Genomic DNA, 25,590 nt, shown 5'->3' with positions numbered 1-25,590 from the left:
GTTAGGAAGGAGGATGGGACAGAGTCTGTCATCAGGGTTTGGTGACTCAGACTGAAGAGTTTAGATATATTTTGAATGGGCAAGTGAGATTTAATAGAGGCTTATGAAGGATGTTATTTGTTACAAAGAATGAGCTGATGAAGAATGCTTTTCCTAACACACTCTTTTCTTGGTACATTCTCCTTCTTTTCTTTTCTTTTTTTTTTAAGATTTTATTTATTTGAGAGAAAGAGAGATCATGAGCTGAGGGAGGGGAAGGGGCAGAGGGAGAAGGAGAAGCAGACTCCCCACTGAGCAGGGAGCCCAATGCGGGGCTCGATCCCAGGACCCCAGGATCATGACCTGAGCTGAAGGCAGATGCTTAACTGACTGAGCCACCCAGGTGCCCCCATTCTCCTTCTTTTCTTTCTCATTTCCCTCTCTACTTCTGTCCCTCACTTACCACTCTTTTTTTTCCCCACCTTTCTTTTTTTACTCTTGTTGTTTCTAATAAATGAAACTCAGAGTGAAGGGATTAGTTAGGATGGATTTAGTGGAAAGAAAAGAAAAAGGAACATTCTAGGTTTTAAGGAAAAAAATCCCACTTCAGTTGCCAGTAGGGGGTTAATTGAGGATAGTGGAAATATTGGGAATGCTGGCACAGAAATTAAAATGCTTAATGAGCCAATGCTTAGTGGTCAACCACAATAAAATTAAAATGAGATGCAACTTCATAATGACTTGAAAAGTTTCTTAAAATATGATCAGTATACCCTGATGTCTATTATTGTAGACTGCAACATAGCAAAAATTGAGCAAATGAAAACACAAACGTGTACTCTCACTTTTCCACACCTTGATCTGCAAAGAGAAAACTCCTCAAGACTTTGGGGAATAAGTCCTTTACCTAATTATTCAAGCAACCATTTTCTATCTGCACTTTTATTTTATATACCCTTTACACCTGTTTAATTAATCCTAAACATGATGCTGACTGCTAATTAAACAGCCCTGGAAGTGACTGACTGAAGGTAGTAATTTGAGATAATTAGTTTTGGTTTCAAACACTCAATTTTCACACTTTGCACTCATTTTTAGAAAGGGGTGGCTCATTATTATAAGTAGGGTGGGGGTTGTGTAAGGCATTTTACTGCTGGACTCTGAGTAGCTGAGGAAGTGGGAAGATTATTATATATCCAAATAAGACAAGGCAATGGTATAGTACTATAGAATTTGCTATAGAATGCTCTCCTATCTCTTCCTACACACATACACACAGACACACACACACACTCACACATGCACAGAATTCCTTCCAGAGTGAAAGTCAGGCTGCTGAATCTTTTTCATTAGAACATAGACATGTACATGCTCTTGATCTTTGGGAGTTTTATTTAGTAGACGGTAGATCTCACTGAGCCATTCACTGTCTCTTTCCCAGGTTATTTAGAAGCAAGCAATAGAAGGTGAAAGAGGCCCAGATTTGGTGTGTGGTTTGAGATTTGAAGGGGTGTCCTTGCTGAGGAGTCATAGGCAGAAGGTCTAATCAAGGGAACAGTCTTCCAAGATAGGACCAGTGTATCTAGCAGAGAAAGCATAGGGGCAGGAAGGAGGCAGGACAGACTGGTTTTTATGGTCCCACAATGTTAATAAGCAAGTTAACATGGTCCCATCAGGAGAACAGGACCAGGAAGAATTGGGGGTTAAATAGGATAAAATCATTGTATAGTTAATATACATAGATACTGGTTACACAAAAGCAGAATGGATCCTGCAGCACCCTGGAGAGCTCCAAGCACATTGTTCTAAGTGCGGCTCCTGTTAACTGAGGCTTTTATATCTTGGCAAGTTTAGTTTCACTTTACTGGCTATCAATATGGAGTAGGACTCTCTAGACCCATGAAAGGTTATTCAGATGTTGAGGGCTTTTCAAGGATGTCAAGAGGAGAGTCCACTCCATGGGGACTTGGAATTATCTGGCCAGGGTGTGGTGGGTGACCGATTCTAGACTGTGCAGTCAGCCCCATGTGGGAAGATAGAACTGCAGCCTCTTTGACACCTTAGTACTGACATTACCTGCAGGATCAGATGGAGAGCAAAGTTGATTATTTTATGTACCAGTCAAACCTGCATCTTTAACCAAGCAACCGGACTTAGGGCATCTTGGAGTCATTTTGACCTCTGAACTTACACACTATGGCAGGGCAGCAGAGGCGTGGTGAGATGCATATTTGCATCGCTCACACTCCCAAATTGCCCTTCTTTCACTCTTGTTACTTTCCTTGGCTTTAACTATTTTCTTCATTATGCGCCCCCTGCCCCCCCGCTGTGTGGCCTTCTTAATCTCCAGTCCCAAAGACTCTTGAATTCCATATCCCAATATTATTGCCTACTTTTTAGTTGCTTTCATTCATTTCATAGGAAGCTCAAAAGAAGCCAATAAAAAATTAAACTCACAATTTTTGTCTTCCAAATCTCCTCTTTTTCTATGTATCTTGGTAAATAGCAAACATCATCTACCCAGTTACCAAAGTCATAGAAATAAGAGTCATTCCACATTTCCCCTCATTACTTTCACCTTACCTTGCTTTTTAGATACTTATAGGTTCTACACTCTTCCCCACCCCCATTCTCCCCCATCATTGCCTTAGTTTCAGTTTTCATTGCTTAGATTTCTATAGTAATTTTCTAACTGGTTGTTCTGCATCTAGCATGGCTTTCTTTTGATTTATCTCTAAGCATAGTGTGGGCCCACCTGTATTAGATTCTTCTGGAGAGCATATTAAAAAGCAGATTTCTAAACCTCTAGACATACCAAGTCAGAATTTTCGGGAATGGGGCTATCGAGGTGTACATTGAAATTTGAGGGCTGCTACTTTCTCCACTGCTGCCAATGTGATCTTTCTAAAACAAATATCTGATTATGCCACCATCTTAGTTAGTCGTTCTGTGCTACCCCATGCCTTTGTGATAAAATCCACACTTGTTGTCAGACCTGACTAGCCCTTTATCTGTCCAGCTTTGCTGTTTATTTGCTGACATTCCTCCCTTGCTATCCTGCATTCCCTCCATGTGAAATGCTGCAATTCCTGGAATCTACCATGCCCTTTCTTGACTGTATGCCTTTGGGCATGCAGTTCTTTGTGGCTGAAATGTCCTTCCTCACCTTGTTTGCCAGATTTCTTTCATCATCTGTGCCCCATCTAGCCTGAATGTCCTTCCACTGTACTTCTTCAGCATCCATGTATTCTTCTATCCTAGCACTTTTCACTGGTAGAGTAAAAGTCCTTGCTTGGATATATGAGTAAATGTTACTCATTTTTATATAAAATTTTCACAAATTTTAAAAGGTTTTTAGGGGGAGATTGTGGCATGTAGTTAATTTGTTACTTTGAATTTATTTAGGATAAGTGACATAGGATTCCTAGTTTTCAAAATCTGGCAATTCATCTTATGTATGATAGAAAACTGTCTCTTTTCCTAAAGAAATTATAGTATAGATTCCCGTTTTGTAATTTTTTTGGGTGGCAGCTGGAAAGATCTTTTTATTAGAAGATACATAGTTGGTTGTTCCCAAATCTTTCTGTGGCACTCAATGATTATATCAATAAACAGTGAATAGACTCGTAAAACTGTATATTTAAAGTAATTTACCAAAAGTGTAATCTTAAGATTGAAATGGTATCAAGTGTAAAAAAATCTCATATTAAATTCTCTGTTCATGATCGTGTAGCCTTTATGTCCTAAAGCTAAATACAGTTTCAGAGATGACCTTTTCTGATGTGTGTATGCATTATACCTTCATTTTGGCTTCATTTTTGTGCCAGAACTTATCATCTATGGTATAAAAAAGAAGCAATAAAAAGCACAAGTGTTTTGCTTTGGTTTCACAACCTGAAGCAACACTAGGTTCTTTTTTGCTGTTTAGAAATGTGTTTTGAAAGAAAGTGAGCCTACAGACTTTTATAAAATACTAAATAAAAATAAAATAAAATTGGTGGTCACAAAACCATATTTTGGCTTCAGGCTGATATGGCTAGGTTACTGGTATAGCTTTGGCTACTTAGTCTCTTATGTGACAATTCATCATTCGACAAGATTCCTTATGGGTTGAAATGATCTGTCACTTGTTTTGCAGATACCTCAAATCAGCTATGCATCCACAGCCCCAGAGCTAAGTGATAACACCAGGTATGACTTCTTCTCTCGGGTAGTCCCACCTGACTCCTACCAAGCGCAAGCCATGGTGGACATTGTCACGGCACTGGGGTGGAATTATGTGTCAACACTGGCTTCTGAGGGCAACTATGGAGAGAGTGGTGTGGAGGCCTTCACTCAGATCTCGAGGGAGATTGGTAAGCATATATTTATCAGATGACTGCATTTGGAGGCGACAAGTTGTGGAAGTCTGAGCTTCTCCAAGTGCTCTCTGATCTGTGTGGAATAATTAGAGCTCCTACAGATGCATGACCTAGGCTGTCCACTCTAGGGGGAAGTTGGGTTTATTATAAATGATTTTGTTGTTCATGGTCTATCAAGGTGACATTTTGGTGCTAATTTAGGAAATAGAGCTCCTGACTCAGGTAAACATTTTTTAAAGTTGTCTCTTTTGATGAGGGAGCTTGCTGGCACATTAGAGCCACTGTAAATTTGAATAAATGACATACTATTTGATTGTTCTAGGTGGAAGTTTACATTAGCAAGTCATTAAATTAAAAAAAAAAGGCAGTGGAATTTAACATCCAATACTAGAGGGATTAAGACTGGTCATCATCTTAAACAATACTGAAGTAGCTCCGGAGCGTATACTTCAGCAATATTCTTATTGTCATATTTGACTTTTTGCATTTTTATTCTTACCTTATGCTCTGTAGCTTACAGTGAAGTGAAGGGCAGTATGTAAAATTTGGGCTAGAACAAGGTGCTGATGGGCTCTGTCCTGGGCTTTTTTAAAGGTGCTTATCCAAATCTCTAAAGGCATTTTACCATGTGTATGTTTAGCCATGAGGTTGTAAATCCATTCCATTATGTGAAAAAATCAGAACAAAATAAAAAACAACTTAAAGTGCAAATCTTACTGCTGACTGGTCAACAATATAATTAGTGGGTGAAAGGAGACATATTGTTACTTAACAAATCTAATTTTCTTATTGAGAATTATTGAATAAGAGGTACATATTTTTTCTCTAAGAGTAATAATAATATTTTGTGGAAAAATTAAAGTGCCCCTTGGCTGTTTTTGAGTAATTTTGAACTTGAAGGAAGAAATTATATTGATAATTTGTTGTCTCTCTTGGAGGCTTCAGCTCAGGAAAAGACCATGGGAGTGATTTGGGCTTATCTAGAATTAACAAGGACGGAGTCTAAAGTTATATTATTGGAATAAGGTTTCTCTTGAAAGACTTGAAGATGCTTGGGATCTGTTCTTCTGCATTTACTAGGGCATGAAAATTTATTATACACAACAGTTAGTATATTTAACATTTATCCCAATGCTGTGCTATTGTGGAAAATGTAGAAAAGGCCTGGTGTTGTTGGACAGATTGGGATAATTGATTTAATTCAAGAACTGTCCACACTTGTTGTTAGTGTACATGATACCATACTCTTTGCTCTTTGAAATTTTAAATTCCATCATTATTTCTATAAAAATGATTCAAACATTCAATTAAACTTTAAATGATGACAAATTATATTATCTTCTTGCATAAGAATCCTAAGTTTTTCTTAGAGGAAATGCCCACTCAAATGAAAACAAAAGCTTCTGGAAGCAGGGTTAATGCATTAGTTAAGCAGCTGATGTCAGTTCTCACCAGAGTGGTAATTCAACAAGAGGAGGAAACTGATAGAGTATGTATTGAAATGATATGTTTTTTGCAGTGATACTGTACATTCTTCAACTACAGGTCACATTGTGTGCATGAAACAGATTGCTATGAAAAATTCAATACAGGACATAATTTGCCAGTTGTTGCAGAATCTGATAAAATGCATTGTTCTAAAAGTTAAGTGAGATCGCAGTTTTATTCTTTTGACTAAAAAAAGAAATACTTAGTTTTCACTTTTGGGGAGCATTGCTATACTTTGGTAATACTGTCACATAAAAGGATTCAGATGGTGCCGTTCATTATTCCTGTTTCTATCTTAGTCATTAGTATGGGAGAAAATAATTTTAGTGCCTTGTGTATGCTCCTGATTAGAGCAACACATTTCTTCAATGTTGATCCTTTCAGTATTCTGTGACTTGATTGGCTGTCCATTCTATTTCAGCTCTCACTTATCTGGGGAATGGAGGAGGGCTGGATTGTCAATTAATATGCAGAATACTGAAAAGGCCAAATTGGTACCACACTAGAGTATGCCATGGAATATATTAAATATCAAAACCATCCCTCATTTTAATGACAAAGATTTTTATCTAGAACAAAAATAGCTGAAAATTAAACCTTTTACATGACAATGATATTAATGGGAATAGCAAATGGTAGCAACTTAACCCATTCTGAAATGATCTGATGACTCTGATGAAAATTCATTAGTTCTGTAACATTCACTTCTCTTACTACAACATTGATGACATTTCTGTCACCATGTTAGTAGTGTGTTTTTAAAAATCTTAGTATCTTGACTGAGAAGGAGATGTATAAATTCATTTTGTGGAGTGTCTGCCTATTAATAAAATTATATATTTTCCCAATTCTTATAAATTTTCCTGTACTCTGTTCTGAATTTCTCTCTTTAGAAACATTGATTGCTAAGAAATTCCAGTATAAATTGAGGCTTCCAATGTTTCCTCTCTGATTAATTCAGATTATAATGGAACAATAAGGAAGTGAAAATCTGTTTAGTGATAAATTGCTTGTATGGTTTGATTAGAACATTTTTCATTTTAACTAATCTGAGACTTGGGGGAAGTGTCTGTGAATCTTGGAGAATCAAGAAAATGAGTGAATGATGGTCATGAACACAGACAGATGTCTGTGATGGCTCTTATCTAACCAAGATCATTCGAGGGAGAGCAGGACAGGAGTTACTTCATAAAATAAAGACAAATAGTCCCTTGATATCCAGCTATTATAGTATCAGCCCAAGGCATTCCTGACTATAGGATTTTTTTTAAAGGCAAAAACATTTGAGATCAGCAAATAGCACAACTTGATTAGAGCATATTTTGTGTCATGATGTATAGTAGACAAAATTGGAAGGCTTGACGTGGACACATAGTTGAGTATTCTACCTCCCAGAGAGGTAATTTTATTCATCTTCTAGACAATGAAGGAAACTGCTCAAGAGAGAGGGATCTATCAGAACGTATTTAAGATTGTATTAATGAGAAGTCGAAGATGGGGAGACCAGTTGAGAGGCCTTTGCAATAGCAGTCTTAGCTTGATATAGGGCAGTGACAATAGAAATGGAAGAGGGAACAGACTTAGGACATATTTGTGAGGTGGGGTCTAAGGAATAGGAATTGATTGGAAGTAGAGCTTGAGGGTAGGAAAAAAATTAAAGTTGAACTTGAAATTCTGAACCTAGGCAATTAGGAGAATGCAAGTGCCACAAATAGAAAAGAGTCAGTAAAATGGAGAGGTTGGTTTGGGATTGGATGGGAAATGTGGTTATTGTATTTGGTTACAGATACAGTAAATTGTAGGTACCAATACATATCTTTTTGGAGAAAAACAGCAAAGAATGTTTGTCTAGAGCTGAGAGGGGAGGGAACTGAGATATAGACCTGAAGCTCATTCTCACAAAATTGATAATTAAGGTGGGAAAGGTAATTGCTGAGGTAGAAGATGTAGAGGGAGGATTGAAAGGGGCTGAGGATAGACTCTTGGGGGAGAAGTTCTATGTAAAGGTAAACCATAACAAGACTAGGTAAGGATGCAGAGGAAAGGGAGCCCTTGTACACTGTTGGTAGGAGTGTAAATTAGTGCAGTCATTATGGAAAATAATATGGAGGTTACTAAAAAATTAAAAATAGAACTACTCTATGATCCAGCAACCGTACTTCTGAGTATATATCTGAAAAAAAAATGAAATCAGTATCTTGATAATGTATCTGTGCTCTCATATTCGTTGTGGCACGTAATAGTCATAATAGCCAAGATATGGAAACAACCTAAGGGCCCACTTGATGGACGAATGGTTGACAAAATATACATAAGTAGAATATTATTTGGCCTTAAGAAAGAAAGAAATCCTGCCATTTGTGACAACGTAGATGAACCTAGAGGACATTATGCTAAGTGAAATAAGCCAGACACAGAAAGACAAATAGTACCGAAAAAGTTGAACCTGTAAAAGCAGAGGGTAGAATTGTGGTTTCCAGGGGTGAGGGAGTAGGAGAAATGGGTAAATGTTGGCCAAAGAGTGCAAGCTTTCAGTTATGCCAGATGAATAAGATGAATGTATAGAATGGTGACTACAGTTAATACTGTATTGTATACTTGAAATTTGCGAAGAGAGTTGATCTTAAGTATTCTCACCACACACACACACACACACACAAATAGTAACTATGTGAAGTGATGGATATGTTAATTAGCTTCATTGTGGTAATCATTTCACAGTATATACGTATTTCAAAACATCATGTTGTAAACCTTAAGTATATACAATTTTCATTTGTCAATTATATCTTAGTAAAGCTGAGGACAATTGATATAAATGGAAAAAAAGTGTGGGAATAATGGCCTAGGCTTAGCAAAGCTAAGATTAAGAATGTCAGAGTGTTACCTTCTCTTGATGGGTTTGTGGCGCTGAGGGGACTCTCAGTCTCCTTTGAAGAAGATTTCCATGATGGGAGATGGTAGGAGTTCTTGAGGAAAAAGTCAGGGATATTGAGCTGATTTTCATAGGAGAACAGGAACTTTTGCCAGAGAGCATAGCTGAACATGTGTGGTACAGTGGCAGGAATCAAGGGGTGTCCTTGAGGGGGTGCATTAGTTCCCTAGGGCTGCCATAATAAAATGTCACAAACTAGATGGCTTAAAACAACGGGAATGTATTGTCTCGCAGTTCTGGAGACCAGAAATCTGAAATCAAATTGTTAGCAGGACCACGCTGCTTCTGAAAACTGTAGGGGGGAGTCCTTCTTTTCCTTTTGTAACTTCTGGTTTCTGCTAGTCATCCTTGGTGTTCATTGGCTTGTAGAGACATCACTTCAATCTCTGCCTCTGTCATCATATCACAGTCTTCTCCTTTCTTGTGTCTGTCTCTATGTCTTTTCTTATAAGGATCTCCATCATATTGGATTAAAGGTCCACCTACTCCAGTATGACCTCATCTTAATTGCTTTTGTGATCACCCTATTTCCATATAAGGTCACATTCTGAGGTACTGGGTTTAGGATTTCAACATACCTTGTTGGGAGACACAATTTAATACCCATAGCAGGGAACAGTAGTGAAGATGGGTATACTTAGGGAGCTAACTAGCAGTGACAGGAATGGGAGGTAGACCAGGAAGACAATAGATTAGAAATGAAGATGAGAGGGGTGCTAAGTAGAAAAAATTTGGTTAAATGGAGAAACCTATAACAAAACCAGTTCAGAAGTTTCTTTTTGAATGTTACGGGATTTGAACCTCCCTATCCTGGCTACTTGGGTAGATGGAGTGACCTAATGGATGATTCAGGGTTCCATACTAGGGTAGGTGGTGGGATCCGAGTCTGGCTTTCCTAGGCTTCTAGGTAGTTAAGAGCTTCCCAGTAGGATCACAGTGGGCACTCCCTGTGCAGTGATGAACTGGCCGTTCAACCCCCCTGCTTTGTGTAATCCCAAGGTGCTGCTCTTTTCAATGACACCAGGAAAATTATGGACATCCAAAGAGTCCTATTGAGACTAATTTGTTTTTATTTTCCCTTTTGGGCTCTCTTGGCCTGAGGGAAGGAAATAAGCTCAGGTGCTGCTGTTTGTTAAGACTTATCCATGTTGCACACCCTCAGTTGTTAGGACCAGAGTCCTCTATTTCTGTCTTGTTTTAATTATTTGATACAATGTTTTCATTGATATTGTAATAAGGAGGTTCATAGTATATGCTTACATTTTTCCATAAACTCTGGGGCTTGCAGCTTGTGACTCAAAAAAATGACTTCCTTGAGTCTTTAGACAAGCTTTCACTTGTCTTACCTTATTATATTATTTTTAAAAAGAAGACAGGATAATAAATGTTAATGCTACCACTATCATTATAAGGGGCAAGAAAGCTAAAGCTTTATCTTTGAAGATAAAAGGAATTTGTGAAAGCATTATATCTTTTCACTGTGGATTTGTTCAGTATGGCCACACACCTCCTTTAATCAGTCATCATGTTTATGAATGGCTTATTGAAGATGACAGGCCTGCGAGTCATCATTGCACACATTACAGGGGCCAGAATAGACCTGATTCTGTCAAATCTTCTAGCATACGTGACTTTTTCTAATTTTTTTTCTAACTTGCAAACGCTGGAAGCTTCCAACTATTGTCTGATATGTGTTTGGAATCTTAAAAATCTCAGAATTGGAAGGGATTGCAGAGGTCATTGGACTGGCACAATCTGTTTGAAATGTTAATGCAATAAACCAATTTAATTAATTCTTTTTTTGTGTATAAAATGACTGACACTTGCCAATAGTGATTTATTTTTTGGTGGGGGTCAAGTAATAAAGTCAGGGAGATTTCATTCCTAGTATATAATTGAAAAGTGCCCACTGATCATATTTTTAAACTATGTCAGTACCATTTTAAAAGAAAGCATTTTTTTTTCCCTCTTGGATTATAAACAAGAACCAAGTTTCTATTAGCTGAAATGGATTCACTTCAAGATTAAAACAAAGAATTTTCAATGACAGAAAGGAATACATAAAGCACAGCTTTTCCCCTCAGATGTTCATTGCTTTGGAAAAATGACTTCCAGCAGGCAAAAATCAATTTGACAAAAGTATTAATGTTGTAAAATACTATGAATGAAAGGAAACATTTAAATTCAATTGAAAATTTTACTTTATATTCCTACAGCTGAGTTCCATTGATAACACCAAATTTCAAGTTGCAAATCACATTTAATTAATATTAACACCAGGTAATTGGCAAGAATAACTTCAAAGGAGGGCTGAGGAAATTGCAAATTGGAACTGCAGGTGCAGTGATCCTGCAGAAGCTTTATAGGGATCCAAAGAAAGTGTATATGATTTTAACAATTACTGCAGAACCTGATCAAATAGAGCATCATTTCAAGGCTGTTCTTCACCTTGGCCTTTCTTAATATTTAGGGCTTAGGAACTGCTAAGTAGCAGCAGCTGCTGTTAATGTGAAATAGCAAACAACATTCAAAAAGTGCTTTCAGACCTATGATTCTTAATGCTGTAGTTAAGTGTTTCGTAAACAATGGCAGTTTGATGCAGTGGAACCCACATTGGAGTCAAGAACTTGTTTAAATCTCTCTTCTTCAATTATGAGACTTTGAGGATTAATTTTCTTGTCTGAAAAATGGGAGCCCTCTCCTCAGTGGTCATTAAATGATATAAAGCTGATGAATATTACTCATAAACTCTAACATGCTATTTGATATCAGGTATTACTAGTGAAAGGAATGGGGATAAAGATGGATTTTTTTCCCCAGTGTGTGGCAAATCTACATATTACGAGGGTAGTAGATGTACTGCCTGGTGTGTAGGATAAATAGCCAGAGAGGGCTTGACTTGATTCATTAATTACCTTCAAACTTATTTATGTTCTTCCTAAGAGATCATAGAGATCAGAAAGGAGGATTTTGTGAAGCTCCTGACACCTTCCCCTCTTTGTTCTCCTTATTAGTCTCCATAACCACTATGGTAAGTCTTCTACCCTAAGTCTTATTCTTGTCAGGTGACACAATGTTACTTATTGTGTCACCTGACAGTTGTCTTTGCTTGGGTCTGGTTGTTTAGTTGCCACTTAGAAGAGTTGAGGTTTCAGGACAAGTCTGGAATATCTTGCCTTGTCTTCAGAGATGTGCTCCTGTAGGTCCCTTGGCACCACTTGGCACTCTGACTGTAATCCTGACCTCTCTGTATCCATCTTCTCCCAGATTGTGTTTTTCTCAGGGGATAGACCCCCGCCACCACATACCCACCCCCATGCCAACATCCAGCAGAGTGCCTGGCACATAACAGATGCTTTATGAATGTCTGTTAAATGACCATTGTCACCAGATTCATGGATGTGTTGGTATTGTGACCCTAGACGGCAGGCTTGCTCAGGCTCTGGGATCTGAAAGGGAGAGATGTTTCCAAGAACAGTTTATCCATTTTCTTTCCTAATGTGTAATCGAAGTGGGAAACTTCAGGGACTTCCATACTGTTGAGCCACTTAGAATTCAGTTTTTTCTTACTGGCAAATACCAAAGCCTATAGTTTGTAGGTGGAGACCACCTCTAAGCTCTCAGGTCAGACAATGCTAGGGAGTAATTAAATACTTATCTTGAGCTGGGTTTGAATTCCAGAATTGTCATATCCTAGCTCTGAGACCTTGGGTAACTTAATCTTGTTGTGCCCCAATTTCTTCATCTGCGTAATGGATTTAACAACTGTGCAAGATGTGAATGAGATCATACATGACGATGTGTGGCACATGGTAAATGCTCAATCATTGTTAACCTGTTTGTGTTAGGAGTTCATTCTCACCAGTGGGTAACAAAGGAGGGGTCTTATTGCCCTGAATCTGTATCCAGTTTGCTTGATGAGCAAATAAGGCAGAGTGAGGTCCAAACAAGTGCTCAATTAAAGGCCGCCAGTGCTCCTTATTCCTGAATCTTGCTTTGTACCTCCTAGCAGTGACCAATCCTATTATTACTATTTTTTAGCCTGACTGATTTGTTACCTAGAATAGTGTTGGCACATAGTTGAATGCATGAGTTACTTAAATATGAGTCAGCCTTGGAACACTGTTCTCTTTCTCTTCCTTTTTCAACCTAAATATTAATCTATTCAGCTAGCATTTATTGTGCACACACCCTATATCAGGACATGCTTGTGCTAGGCTTAGGATATAGAGATGAATCATGGCTTCTGCTTCCTAGCTGGGCACTGTGTATCAGAGGACTCAGAGATGCAAGCAAACCATTACAAATGGATGTGATTGTTGCCTTAACAGAGGTATCATTTCTGGGCATTGCCCAAGAACACATTGCCCCAAAAAGGGCATCCTGCAGTTCATGTAACAAAAAGACCTGGCATAACACAGTGGAGGGTGGCAGTCTGTGAAACTTAAGCTGAAAGACGGTACACCATGTGATGGGAAGTGAAATTTAGATAACTCCAACAGAAACATAGTTTCCTGAAGAAGAGGCAGCACAAAGAATTGAATGTGGAATATACCGACTTTGTAATGAATGTTGTGCTTATTTGTGAAATGTTTAATAGCTGTAAAATGTATATAGCTTTTTGACCATTTTTATTTCTTGATCTTTTGATGATTACTCAGGTGTATCCACTGATGGACAAGTGTATGACTTGCCCTCTCACATTAGCTGTTCTCCCTGATCACTCCTACCCAGCATCACCGATGCCTTTGGCAGTGTTTTCATCTTTGTTCAGTTCCTGAGTCTGAGCCAGGGCCAACAGTTTTCCTCAACCTCAGCCCACAAATTTCCAGGGTTTGAAATGTTTTGACCATGATAGACCCTGTGCCTGGTGGTTCCAGGGTGAGCCCTGATCCCCTCTCTAGGTCACTGCAAACCTACTGTATTATCCCATCCTTGACTCATACTCTGGATCCCTGGGAATGGGGCTCTGCCCCCGACTCTGAACTCTGAGGTTTGGGCCATGACACACTGCTGATTCCTTGTCAACTCTTTCACCTGATTGGGTGGGGGTGTCCAGGCCTGCCTATATTCTTGCACAGCGGTTGCAATCTGACTCTGCATAAAGTTGCTGAGCACAGCCCTGCCTGTAGAGTGGGCCCCTGATATGTCCTGGGGTCCCTGACCCTCTCTGGCTTGTTGCCTTTACATCTCCCACATCCTTTTAGTGTCCTATCCCTAGAATAAGAGAGCTTAGCCTCAGATGATGGTGTGAGGTTCTTTTCCAGAGATTGCCAGGCAAATTCTTGGGAAGGGACAGGATCTGTCATTTCAGTAGTGCAGTCCCTGTTTTGAGTTATTTTTTCCTGCTACCTAACTCTCATCACCAACTATATTACTTTTCTAGGGCTACCATAACAAAGTACAGCAAACTGGGTGACTTAAACAACATCAGTCTAGGCTCAAGTCCTAGATCAAGGTATCTGCGGGATTGGTTCCTTTTGCGCATTGTAAAGGAGTATTTGTTCTATCCCTCTCCCCTGGCTTCTGGTGGTTTGCTAGCAATCTTTGGTGTTCTTTGGCATGTAGACATATCATTCTGATCTTTGTTTTCATCTTCAAGGTATTCACTCTGTGTGTGAGTGTGTGTGTGTGTCCAAATTTCCCCTTTCTTTCTTTTTTTTTCCCCAAGTTTCAGATATTTATTATTCAGTGTAAACCCCAAAACAATACACCAACCTGATTTGTGCATTTAGAGGGGAAATATTTCCTGGATAAGTGGAAAATTGTGTGGATGGCTTCTGGAAGACCTTCATTCTAAGCAGCTTTATAGTGAAACATTTCATTTAAAAGTCTGGACCTTCTTTCTTCAGTTTGCTGTAATCTACATTCACTGAGTAGAACTTGTATTGATCATTGGGACCCAGTTTGTTCCAGGGTTCTGGGTTATTCTTCCTATCCCAACTGACATCTGGATTGAACAATGCCAGGCGCAGGACATACAGTGCTGCTCCAGTACCTCCTGCCCCAATAAATACGAAGAGGGGGATCAAGCTCCAGTGCTTCTTGGCCTGACCAATGATCTGGCATAACATGGTTGCAGCAGAGGCCTCCTGTCCAGGAGAAGAAAAAACCAAACGTGGAAGGCCCGGCACTAAGTAATCCCTCCAAATTTCCCCTTTCTATAAGGACACCAGTCATATAGGATTAGGGGCCCACCCTAATCTAATATGACTTCATATTAGATGACCTCATATGAGTATGATCTCATCTTAATCACATTTGTAACGACCCTTAATTAATTACAACTGCAATGAAAATAAAGTAACATTCTGAATTACTAGGAGTTATCATATGAGTTTTTCTGGTACAGTTCAATCCATAACACCAACGATGGCTGCTGGATTTATGGGGTTCTTTCTGAATCAAACCCACATTAGTCCTGGTTCTTTGGATTCTGGGCATTGGGCTACTCAGTTTCTCCTGAGGCATCAGCTTTTATAACCAGGTTAAGCAACCTTGTTTCCCCTTGTCCTTGCAGCTGGTCTCTGCATGCCTCAAAACTGAATGCCCGAGTCATGACAAGTGTGCGCTTCTCCTCCTTTGCCTAGCCCTAAAGAAATCACATTCTTTTATTTCCTTTTCCAAAGTACTTTCCTCATTAAAGCCATTCTGCTTGGAAACTGTAGCACTAGATGGGAGCTTTAAGGTGCAATTTGTACTTCACTGTGTCGATAGGAGAACATAATATAAAAATACCCTCCTGCAGAAATGAAGAAGCATCAGAATCCATTTATGTCACTTTTGTAGGCCTGAAAAGGTTGGCCTGAGAATTAGGAGTGTGTTTTCCCAGTTTATTCTATTACTTATCAACTAAGCACTAATTATGGTTTCCTTGAAAATAAATGGCTCAAGAATAGTACAATCAGTTTGTTGAAATAGGTGCCAGTTATTTCTGGGGTCGTGTCCCTTAGCAAAACCATGCTGCACAGTCTTTGTTCTCTAACTTCTGCATGTTTGACAGATACTGGGCTTCTTTCTTGGCTTTTTTCAGTGTTACCTGACCAGAGCCATTCCATGACTCACTGGGGGTCCCACAAGGGGAAGGCAGGGGAAAGGAGAGAAAGTGAAACTCAAGTCAGCACATTTTGTTTCTTGTTAACAGCTCTGGGAAGAGGTTTCGTCAGGAAAGAATTTTAAGTAATGATTTAAACATATCTTCTGGCATTGTAGCAATGAGAGAGAGAGGGGAAAAAAGCCTCTCGTAGCAGCTCAGATACACTTCCAAGGCTGTGGTACTCAGGGCCATGTGACTCTGGGGCCACATTTGCATCACGTATCACGGCTGGCATGCACATAATGGACTATTAAGGGAAAGTGGGATGCACAGAGTACATTGCCAGCCTTTTGTGTTTGATTTCGTGAAGGGCAACCAGTGTGTTCCCCTTCAAAATTACGCATGATGCTATTGCCAGAAGGAATCCTGCATTCAGTGGAACTATTCATGTGAGCTGATGTGACAGTTTATTCAACAAATACTTGCGTAGCTACTGTGTGTGTGGGCCCTGCTCCTGGGAGGTTATGGATATGGTGTTGGACCAGTCAGACCTGGTTCCTGCCCTTGTGGGATTTCTAGTTAAGCTTACTGTCTTTACATTTCTCATGTTCTTTTAGTCTCCTATCTCTAGGCTATGGGAACTCAGCCTGAGCCAAAACCAGTGTGAGATGCCTGAGATTGAGAGTCCATGAAAATGTGGAGAAGGGGCCTGCATCTGTCACATCAATAACTAGATCCCCTCAGTGTTCTGGAGGCTTCCATGGCATGCTGAGAGGGAAGGGACATATGTTTGGAGGAAAAGTACACATGTATGTGTTTGTGTGGGTGTGCAGAGGGACAGACCTGGACCAAGGAGGGAGACAGGCCCGCTCCCTGGGGCAGGTGTTTGGGAGCAGCACCAGGTGCCAGTGGGGTGAGTGCCATTCAGGCGTACAGAGCATAGATCAAGAAATTATGTTCCCAGGTGAGTAATGTGAACTTCCTGCCGTGTGGCACGCCTGGAATTCCTGACTTCCCCTACATTGGTCTGGTTAATGTTTCCTTATTCTTCTGTTCTCAGATTCTTTCCCAGAAGTCTTCTCTGATCTCCTTTTCCTTCTCCCAGCTAAGTTAGGGTTCTCTTCTCTGTGTGCTGTCAAATAAAAATGAATCTAGACATGGATAAGGAAAGACGTTATTCAGAAGAAAGACTATTGTAATAGAGAATGCTCCTATCTCAGAAATCTGCAAACATGAAAAAATCGAAGGGGAAAAAGTCTTTTCTTTTACAGGGTAGAGAGGAATAAGCAAAAGCTTAATGGAGATTTTTAAAAGGGAAGTTTGGGCAAGCAAAGTGGAAATGACTAGTGATGTCTGATAGGAAAGTCTCCTCTTGTGGTCAACCAATTCCCCAGGGAAACTAATAAGGGGACATGTTCCATTTTTCAGTGCTTGCTCAGATTTGGGGGCAGACAGAGTTCTGAGGCATGTAGGAAGGAGAGAAGCCTGATCTAAGTTTTGTCAAGACAAAGTAGAAGGGGCAACTATGAACACTTGGTCAGTTTCCAGGTACTTTACAAATAGATATCTTACCACTTTGTATTTTAATTACTTCTTTGTCTTCCTTCAGAGGTAGAGAGCATACCTTATTTATCCTTGTATAGTACTGTGGGTCTAGAAGAGGTTCTAACAATGCTTGTTGAATGAGTAGATAAATGAGCACAAGGCAGGTAAGTGTATCCTGGTGACAGGATATCAGGAAGGAGGTAGTTTGGGAGATGTAGGTAGATGGACAGGCTAGCAGTCCACATGGAAGGGGGTGCACCCTGCCTAGGGTCAGGATTCAGCATCACATCCTACCTTCTGGCATTTGGGAGACTTGGGGCCTGGGCAGCAGGATGGCTCTACAATGGGAAGTTTCATGGGAAGGAAGGAGAACTAGGAAACCAGAGTTCAAGGCCAGGTTTAAGTTGGGAAACAGAAGCAGTAGCTTAAGTAGATGACAGCATGTTTGATGCCCAGATTGGTGAACTTGATTCTGAGAACCAGAACCAGACACGACCTATAGTTCTGGTGGGGCAAAGTTGAGTTAAGGTTTAGAGCTCTGCGAGGTCTGACAAATAGGTGGATGCAATATCAGAAGGTAGGTAAATGTGTTGAATGTATTACTCCTCTTTCAACTGCCTTTGAGTGTTCCGGGTATAAGTGTGTGGTATGATTCATGACTGTAAGATGTCCTAAAGGTATATGGCTTCTGGTATTTAGAGCCATGACTTCGGGCCCTGGGGAGCTTGTTTATTCCTGATTCATTCGACAAATGATTGGAGCCAATATGAGGTTCCAAGGATTGTGCTAGGTGCTGAGAATTCACATATGTGGTCTTTGGCCTCACGGGGCATAGATTCTAGTGAGGAGACTGATTTTAAAAGAAAGCCAGTAAACAAACTAATAATTATAAATTCAAGCTAATAGTTATAAATCGTGTCTAATTAAGAAAGAAATAAATGCATGTTTACAGTTTATTTGTGAGATATGTGGGAAGCTGGTGTGGCTAGAACCCAGCAAGGAAAAGGGTAGCTGCTCATGAGATGAACATCAGTCAAAGGCATGATTGACTGGTTTTGTAGACCATGGCAGAATGTGTGGATTTTATTTTCAAGCAATGGAAAACCTTTGAAGGCATTTGATTTGGAGGGTGGCATGGTATGATTGAGATTTTAAGGGGATCATGTGTAGGAACTGGATTGCAGGGCAAGACGGAAGCTGAAGATGAATTAGAAATTCATTGCAGGCAAGGCCTGAGGTTGGCTTGGACTAGGATGGGGGTAAAGGCAGGGAGATGTGAGAGTTGGCTTAGGCACAAGTACAACTGAAGTTCCGGGCCTGGGGGAGTAAGGTGACTTGCTGCTATGGGCATCTAAGCCACTGAAACAAAAGTCCTTTAAGACGTGTTGGCCAGCAGCCGGGTATGTCCTGGGGCACTTAGATTGGGATGGGTGTGTCCCGCATGACTGGGCGGCTCTCCTAAAAGGGTATTTCTTGGTGGGGGGGGGGATGTCAAGTGAATTATTTCCTGGCAAAATTTCACTTCAACTAATACTTAAGTGAAAAAGAACAAAAAGGTAAGTGTCCCCCAGGTTGCTATTATCTTTTTTTTTTTAAACAAAATCCATTTAGAGATCTTTATTGCTGTTTTTCCTGAGTGCTAGGAGGACCTGAAGTTTAGAGTGTTCTTGTTAATATTTTCGAACATTTTCTTCTTTACTCATATTTCTTGTTGCTATTTTACTCATATTACTGATTCATTTTAAGACTCATTAATCATTATGCAGTTTTCTGAACATTTTTGTGCTCTTGTAATACAGTGGCGATTCTGGAAACACTCCCAAGTCCACATAGTCAAGGGTCATAGAAATGGGTGATTTGACACTTTGGTCTCTAAAAATTAGGTTTAGTACATCTTTCATTTAAAGTATGCAAAATTATGATTTGACCTGATAACTTTTGATTTGCAAATTCCAACATGCATCATATCTATTAAATGTGCATATTTGCTTACCAAAGTCTCAATAAAGCTTCAATGGAAAGTGGAACCTCTCTTGCTCACCACCCCCCCCCCCGTCTTATTGTTTCCAAATCCAAGACTCTCCTTAGAATAACTCATTGAAAACCAAGGGAAAATCGTGTTCTTTTTACTACCACTTGCTATTTTTCTTTTGAGGTCGCAGACTTTGGTTTCTGCAGTCATGTTTCTCATCTTTGCCTTGCCAAGCTGCAGGGAGAACAAGGAGACAATGTTCTTCAAACAGCCTAATTTCTTACCTTTCCTTCCTTCTCCCCTCACTCACTGTGTTCCATGCCACACCTTATGACCTGAACATTTTTTAATGTGCCTTTGTGGATTCTCTTCCATTTTCTGGAAATCCTGCATCCTCCATGTCTGCCTAAAGCTATTTTTGTTCTTTAAGACCCAGCATTAATGATACTTTGTGAAGCCTTCCTGGATTCCCTTAAGTAGTGTTAGTTGAGCTCTTTTCTGAGATTGCAACACTTTGTACACACCTTTAGTAAAGAGAGCATTTATTTCACTGTCTCCGTCTGGACTCAAACCAATGAGGGATTTTGGGGTTCAGAAACTTAGAAAGTCTAGGAATAAATCTGACTTCAGGTAGGCTCAGCTCTGCATTTTAAAATGAAGTCAACAGGAAGGAGTTCCAGCTCTGAGTTCTGCTTTCTTGCATGTTGGCTTTATCCTCAGGTTTCTTCCACGTGGTGGGAAGATGGCCACCAGCAGCTGTGGGATTATATACTGCCAGTTTCCCAGAGCTGCCTTAACAAATTGCCACACACTGTATGGCTTAAAACAACAGAAATTTATTCTTCCACAATTGTGGAGCCAGAAGTTGGAAATCAAGGTGTTGGCAGAGTTGGCTCCTTCTGGAGGCTCTGAGGGATAATCCATTCCATGCCTCTCTCCAAGTTTTTGGTGGTTGCCAGCAATTCTTGGCATTCCTTGGCTTGTGGCTGCATAACTGTAATCTCTTTCTCCATTGTTACATCACCTTTCTCTCTTTGTGTTTGTGTATTTTTTTCTGTTTCTTATAACAACACTTATTGCTGGAGATAGGACTCACTTTAATCCAGAATGTTCTCATCTTGCGTTTCCTCCCTTAATTATATATGCAGGGATCCTTCTTGCAAATAAGACCAAATCCTGAGTTCTAGATGGACATGTCTTCTGGGAGTATACCATTCAACCCACTCTGGCAATCTTAGTTCCCACCCATCAGTTCCAGCAGAGGTCTAGGCTTGGCCCCGCCTTGTTGGGTTATAGTCCATCACTCAAGCAACCACTGTGGGCTAGGGAAGGCACTGTTCACCTTGGACTTCACATGAGTCACATGCCCATCTGGAGCTGGGAGGAGGCAGGTGGGGTAAGCCCCACTTGAAACACAAGGTCAAAGCCAGAGGGAGGGGTCAATCCTCAAAGCTAAATTGAGGTGCTCTCCTAGAACAAGGAGAAAAGGCTGCCAGGCAAGTGAATTGCACAGATGTTCATGGCACACACTGTGTGGTGCCCGTCTGTTGACATCTCTGCCTCCCACCTAGACTGTGACCTTCTCAGGGGAATCAGCAACCTAGTCTTATTCATCCGTGCCTGGGGCATTGGAGAACTCTATCAACGTATGTTAAATTAAGTTAAAGAAGCTAAATTTTCCTGAAAAAATAGGACTTAAAAGTAACCATGAATCATAATATTTGTCAAACATAGGTTTGGCCTCCATCTAAACAACAACAAATAAAACAGTTTCAAGGACAAGAAAAGGCTTCTGTTGAGGTATTCTCCTCTACTTTGAAAAGGATCTGCATTTTGTCCTGCCTCTCTCAACCCTAGTGTATTGGTAACCAAAGGATTAACCCAGAGGCTTCATGCTCACTGATGGGAGTCATGTCTACTACTCAGCCGTTGTCTGTGGCAAGATAAGGACTGCCCACCACCACCACTAATGGAGTTCAATCTGTGAAAATAGCACAGATCATACAACACTCAGATTGCTGCCTGATAGGGCCTCTCAGCTATGGGCCAGTTCTGAACACCAACTAATTGGACAGAAATCAGAGCTCAGGTCAGAAGGAAAGAACTAGAACATTCTGTCTGGCTGTCATAAACATGGCTCAATCCTGTTTTCAAAAAAGATATTTTAGTTCTTTCTATGGTTTCTAAATCAATGACTTTTTAGTTTCTTCATTAAAAGAAGGAATCTCCCCCCAAAATGGAATTATCTGTGGGACTGTCAAGTAATATGGAAGCCTTTTGTGCTCTATGAGTCTTGAGAGAAAAGCACTCTGGGGAAGCCCTATTATTAAGATCTGACTTAAAACGTGTAAATATAACTGGCATATTGAATATAATACATTGTGCCACTTCTTTATTTTAAAATTACAACTGCTTTATTTTAAGTAACTTTATTTTTTAAATAGCATTATTTTTCTTCTTCCTACTAATTCTTTAGATGTGATGGTCTAGTTTCCCCAGCACTCCCCTCTGGAGGGTATCTTGGTCTCATGCTTTTAATTCTCTAGTCACTTCTAAATATATGAAAAGTCTCATTTCAGTTATTTTTTTTTTTAAGATTTTATTTATTTGTTTGAGAGAGAGAGAGCACGAGAGGGAGGAGGGTGAGAGGGAGAGGCAGACTCTCCGCCAAGCAGGGAGCCCGACGCGGGACTCGATCCCAGGACTCCAGGATCATGACCTGAGCCGAAGGCAGTTGCTTAACCAACTGAGCCACCCAGGCGCCCTCATTTCAGTTATTAAAATGTCCAGTCCAGTGGAATAAAACTTTGAAATTCAGCAAACTGAAAGTTTCTCCCATCCCACAGCTTGGGGCTGCTTTAGGCTAGAACCCTGCAGTGGCAAAGGGGGTTGGGCTATGGCTGCCTTTTTCTCTGCTGCCCTTCTGTGCCTTTTCTCCCTGTGCCCCAACTTCCTAGTCCTACTTTAACATCCTGGAGTGGTTAATGAAGCACCAGCAGGGGTATTCCTGGCTTGGGATGGCTACAGTATCTGTCCTTAATTTATGGTGTTTTCTCCTTTTTTCCCCATTTAATTTTTCCTTGGAGAAACCTTGATTTTCTCCCTGGTGTTTGGTATAGGGCCCTCCATGTGGGTCACCATATGCTTTGGGTCTTGATCTCAGCAGCATGAACTTGTAGTTCAGCTTTTCTCTCCCTTGCTTGTAAACAAAAAGCTGGAGGTAGGACTTGATTAATGAACGTGGAACAGGAAACTCTGGTTTCTTTTATATATGCTACGATAGGAGATATCCCCTGGTCACATTGGATGAGATGTATTGCATGCGGGCTGTAGGCAAGGCACTGTGACAGGCATCAAGGAGGGGCACAGAGATGGATGTGATATGAGGTAAGATTCCAAGAACTTAGAGACAAGATGAAAAAAAAAAAAGAATTTCTGGAGGGAGATGCAGGTCATGAGTTGTGTAAGTGCAGAGCATGAGGTGATTGGTTCCAATCAGGAGTGTTACAGGAGGGCCTTCTAGAGGGGATGCATTGGGCTGGGTACTAAAGGAAGAGGGCATGTAAGTAGTTGGAGACCAAGCGGGCAGATGTTAGCATTTCAAGCAATATGTGCTCCATGGAGTTCAGGATTTCTATTGATAAATACACAAGATTGCATTGGAATTCTCAATTATAAAAATAAAGTTTAATTTGCTTCCTCTGGCATACATGCCTTTGTTATTTTTCCTCATTTCAATTTTATGATCAATTTTATGGACCCGGTCCGTCAATGGGATTTATGTTTTTGATTTCCCAACATTTTTGGTATGCATTATTTTATCTCATACCTTTTCCATGTTGGTGGTAATAAAGACTTGCTATTCTGTTCTTACTTTGAAACCTTCAATGGTCTGAATGTCAATGTCATTGGAACTGGGGTGTTTCCTTCACTAGCCTTCAGTAGCAGCGATTCCTAAACAGGGACCAAGATGGGTGAGTGTTAGTGGTGGGACAAAAACACTTCTCAATAGTCTCAGAATGGGCCATGGTGAATAGGGCCTGCAATCACTATCTCCCTCAACAATTTACCTTCTCATCCTTTCTGTCGGTGTGGCACAACTGTGTCACTGCTTTATTTTAATGACTTACAGAATCTAAGGCTCATTACAACTTCATGTCCCCACATTGTCGATGGTTTTGTGTTTGCAGAGAACTATAAAGCTATCTCCTCTATAATGAAGGTGGCTTGTGGTTTCATGTGTTGTTTACCATAACTAACAAGGTCTGGAGTATACCTAAAGTTCCCCAGTTTACTCCGACAGTTCAGTTACTCAAGTGCATAGCTGTTGGATACAGCAAGAAGACTATAGTTCAGCCTATCTCTTCAAAAGATTCTACCCCCTAACCTGTTTTGTATCTGAAGATCTTTGTGTTTGCAAGTGCAGCCCAGTCTAGCTCTGTACATTTTCATTATTCTGGCAATCATTCCTTTCTTGGATACCAACTCTTCTTGGAGGTTGGGAAACTTTTTTTTTTTAACCCTTGCAAGGCAAAAAATATCGTATAATCCTTTCCAAGGAAAAATGGGGCTACTTGCTGCATCTTGATACCTTCAGTGATTTTTAAGCTCTGTATTACATTATGAGATTACAAGAATTTTTTTTTTTATCCATTAAGGGGTGAGGGGACCACAAATGTGATCTGTAGAAGGTCATATTTCTGCTAAGGTCTCTTAATACTTTTATAAAGTACCTGGTCTCATATATCCAGGTACTATGTTGTTAGGTGTCGAGGTTACCAACATGAACAGAACACAACACTATCTTCTGGGGATTTACATTCTAGACTGGGAGTTACTTTCTGTGGTTGGAAAATTTCTATACTGAGGCTCTGGGAGGGAATGTATGAAAGTACTTTGTTTTGCCCAGAAAATCTCGGGAAACATTCTCATGAAATGATGTTTGAACTGATTTGGGGATAAAGGTGGCTGGCATTTGAAGCAGAGGGGGACAGCATTTGCAAAAGTGTGGAACCAAGAAAGAGTATGGCGATTTTAAGGGAGCGCCAATGTTTTTGCAAGGCAGGGTGCAAGGAATCTGGGGGTTTATGGGTGGATGATGGAAGATGAGACTGGAAAATAGATGAGAACAGGCTTGTAAGGGACCTGTTTACCAAACCAAGGAGACAGGTCTATTGAAGGATTTAAAACAGGGCAGAAACATGGCCAGGTTTGTGTTTTAGGGAGGCCCCTCTGACAGCAGGTTGAAAGATGGGCAGAGAAACCCAATCCATCTGTAGGCAGCAAGATGAGTTAGTAGGTTATTGCAATAGTCCAGGCAACAAGTGACAAGGCCTTAAATAAAACTGTGGTAGCGAGGATGTAGGTGAGATGACAAATAGGAGAACTGTTAGGGAGTAGAATCAGTAGGTTTTTGCAAGCAATTGGATGTACAGTGTGAGAGAGAAGAGAGAGTCAGCGATAACTCTCAAACTTCTGACAATTATGTGGATGATTGTTATTAATCCAAATGAGAAAAACAAAAGGAAATGTTTTAGAGTAAACTAATACCTTTAAAAAGATTATTGAATACATTCTACAGGGATGTTTTTGGATGAGATTAATGTTTACATCAGTGGATTTTGAGTAAAGCAGATTGCTTTCCCTAATGTGGGTGGACCTCATCGAATCAGGTGAAGGCCTGGATAGAACAAAAGATTGGCTTCCTCCCAGCAAGAGGGAGTTCTGCAGCAGTCTTCAGACTTGCACTGTACCATCGACAGCTTTTCTGTGGGCCTCCAGGCCACTGGCCCACCCTGCAGAAATTGGACTTGCCAGCTTCCATAACTGCATAAGCCAGTTCCTTAAAATAAATCCCTGTCTACCTCTCTTCCTCTCTACCTGTCTATCTACACGTCCTATTGATTCTGCTTCTCTGGAGAACCCTGACTAATACAACAGGCTTTGAGGCCATTGGTCTGGCAGTTGCCCAGTGATACCACTATGTGATGACATTAGGTAGGTGACTTCTCTAAGACTCATTTCCCTCATTTGTAAACTGAGGATAACAATAGCCTTCACCGCTATGGTTTTTGTGATGATTAAAAAAGAAAATCATATAAAGTTTTAAACTTGAGGTCTAGCATGCAGTAAGCTCTTAAGAAATGTTTGCCCTTATTATTATAACCAAGGAAACATTTCCACATTAGTGTTAATGATAATAAAAGCTCAGATTGTTACCTTTCCCAGGAGGGATTTATGTGATAATAGGGATCAGAGTTTTCCATTAGAAGAA

General features: G+C 40.2%; 1 protein-coding gene and 1 pseudogene across 7 annotated transcripts in view; one reads left to right on the top strand and one right to left on the bottom strand.

Moving 5' to 3' along the window:
- Positions 1–25,590, top strand: part of GRM8 (glutamate metabotropic receptor 8) — a 752,293-nt gene that overhangs the window by 155,391 nt on the left and 571,312 nt on the right. For all 7 annotated transcript variants that reach the window (XR_012380142.1, XM_073898610.1, XM_073898613.1 and 4 more), the window contains exon 3: positions 4,118–4,334. Coding sequence is in view for 6 of the 7 variants with exons in the window: in XM_073898610.1 (XP_073754711.1) it covers positions 4,118–4,334 (217 nt within the window). In the remaining variant the exon portion in view is untranslated. The remainder of the gene's footprint in view (positions 1–4,117; positions 4,335–25,590) is intronic.
- LOC112818470 (cytochrome c oxidase subunit NDUFA4 pseudogene) lies at positions 14,451–14,837 on the bottom strand (annotated as a pseudogene).

This window comes from Callorhinus ursinus, unplaced genomic scaffold, assembly GCF_003265705.2.
Source record: "Callorhinus ursinus isolate GAN/ISIS: 27379988/994484 unplaced genomic scaffold, GSC_fseal_2.0 scaffold12, whole genome shotgun sequence".
Classification (NCBI taxonomy): Eukaryota; Metazoa; Chordata; class Mammalia; order Carnivora; family Otariidae; genus Callorhinus; species Callorhinus ursinus.
Note: the sequence above shows the minus strand (reverse complement) of the source record. Positions and strands in the feature narration are given on the sequence as shown.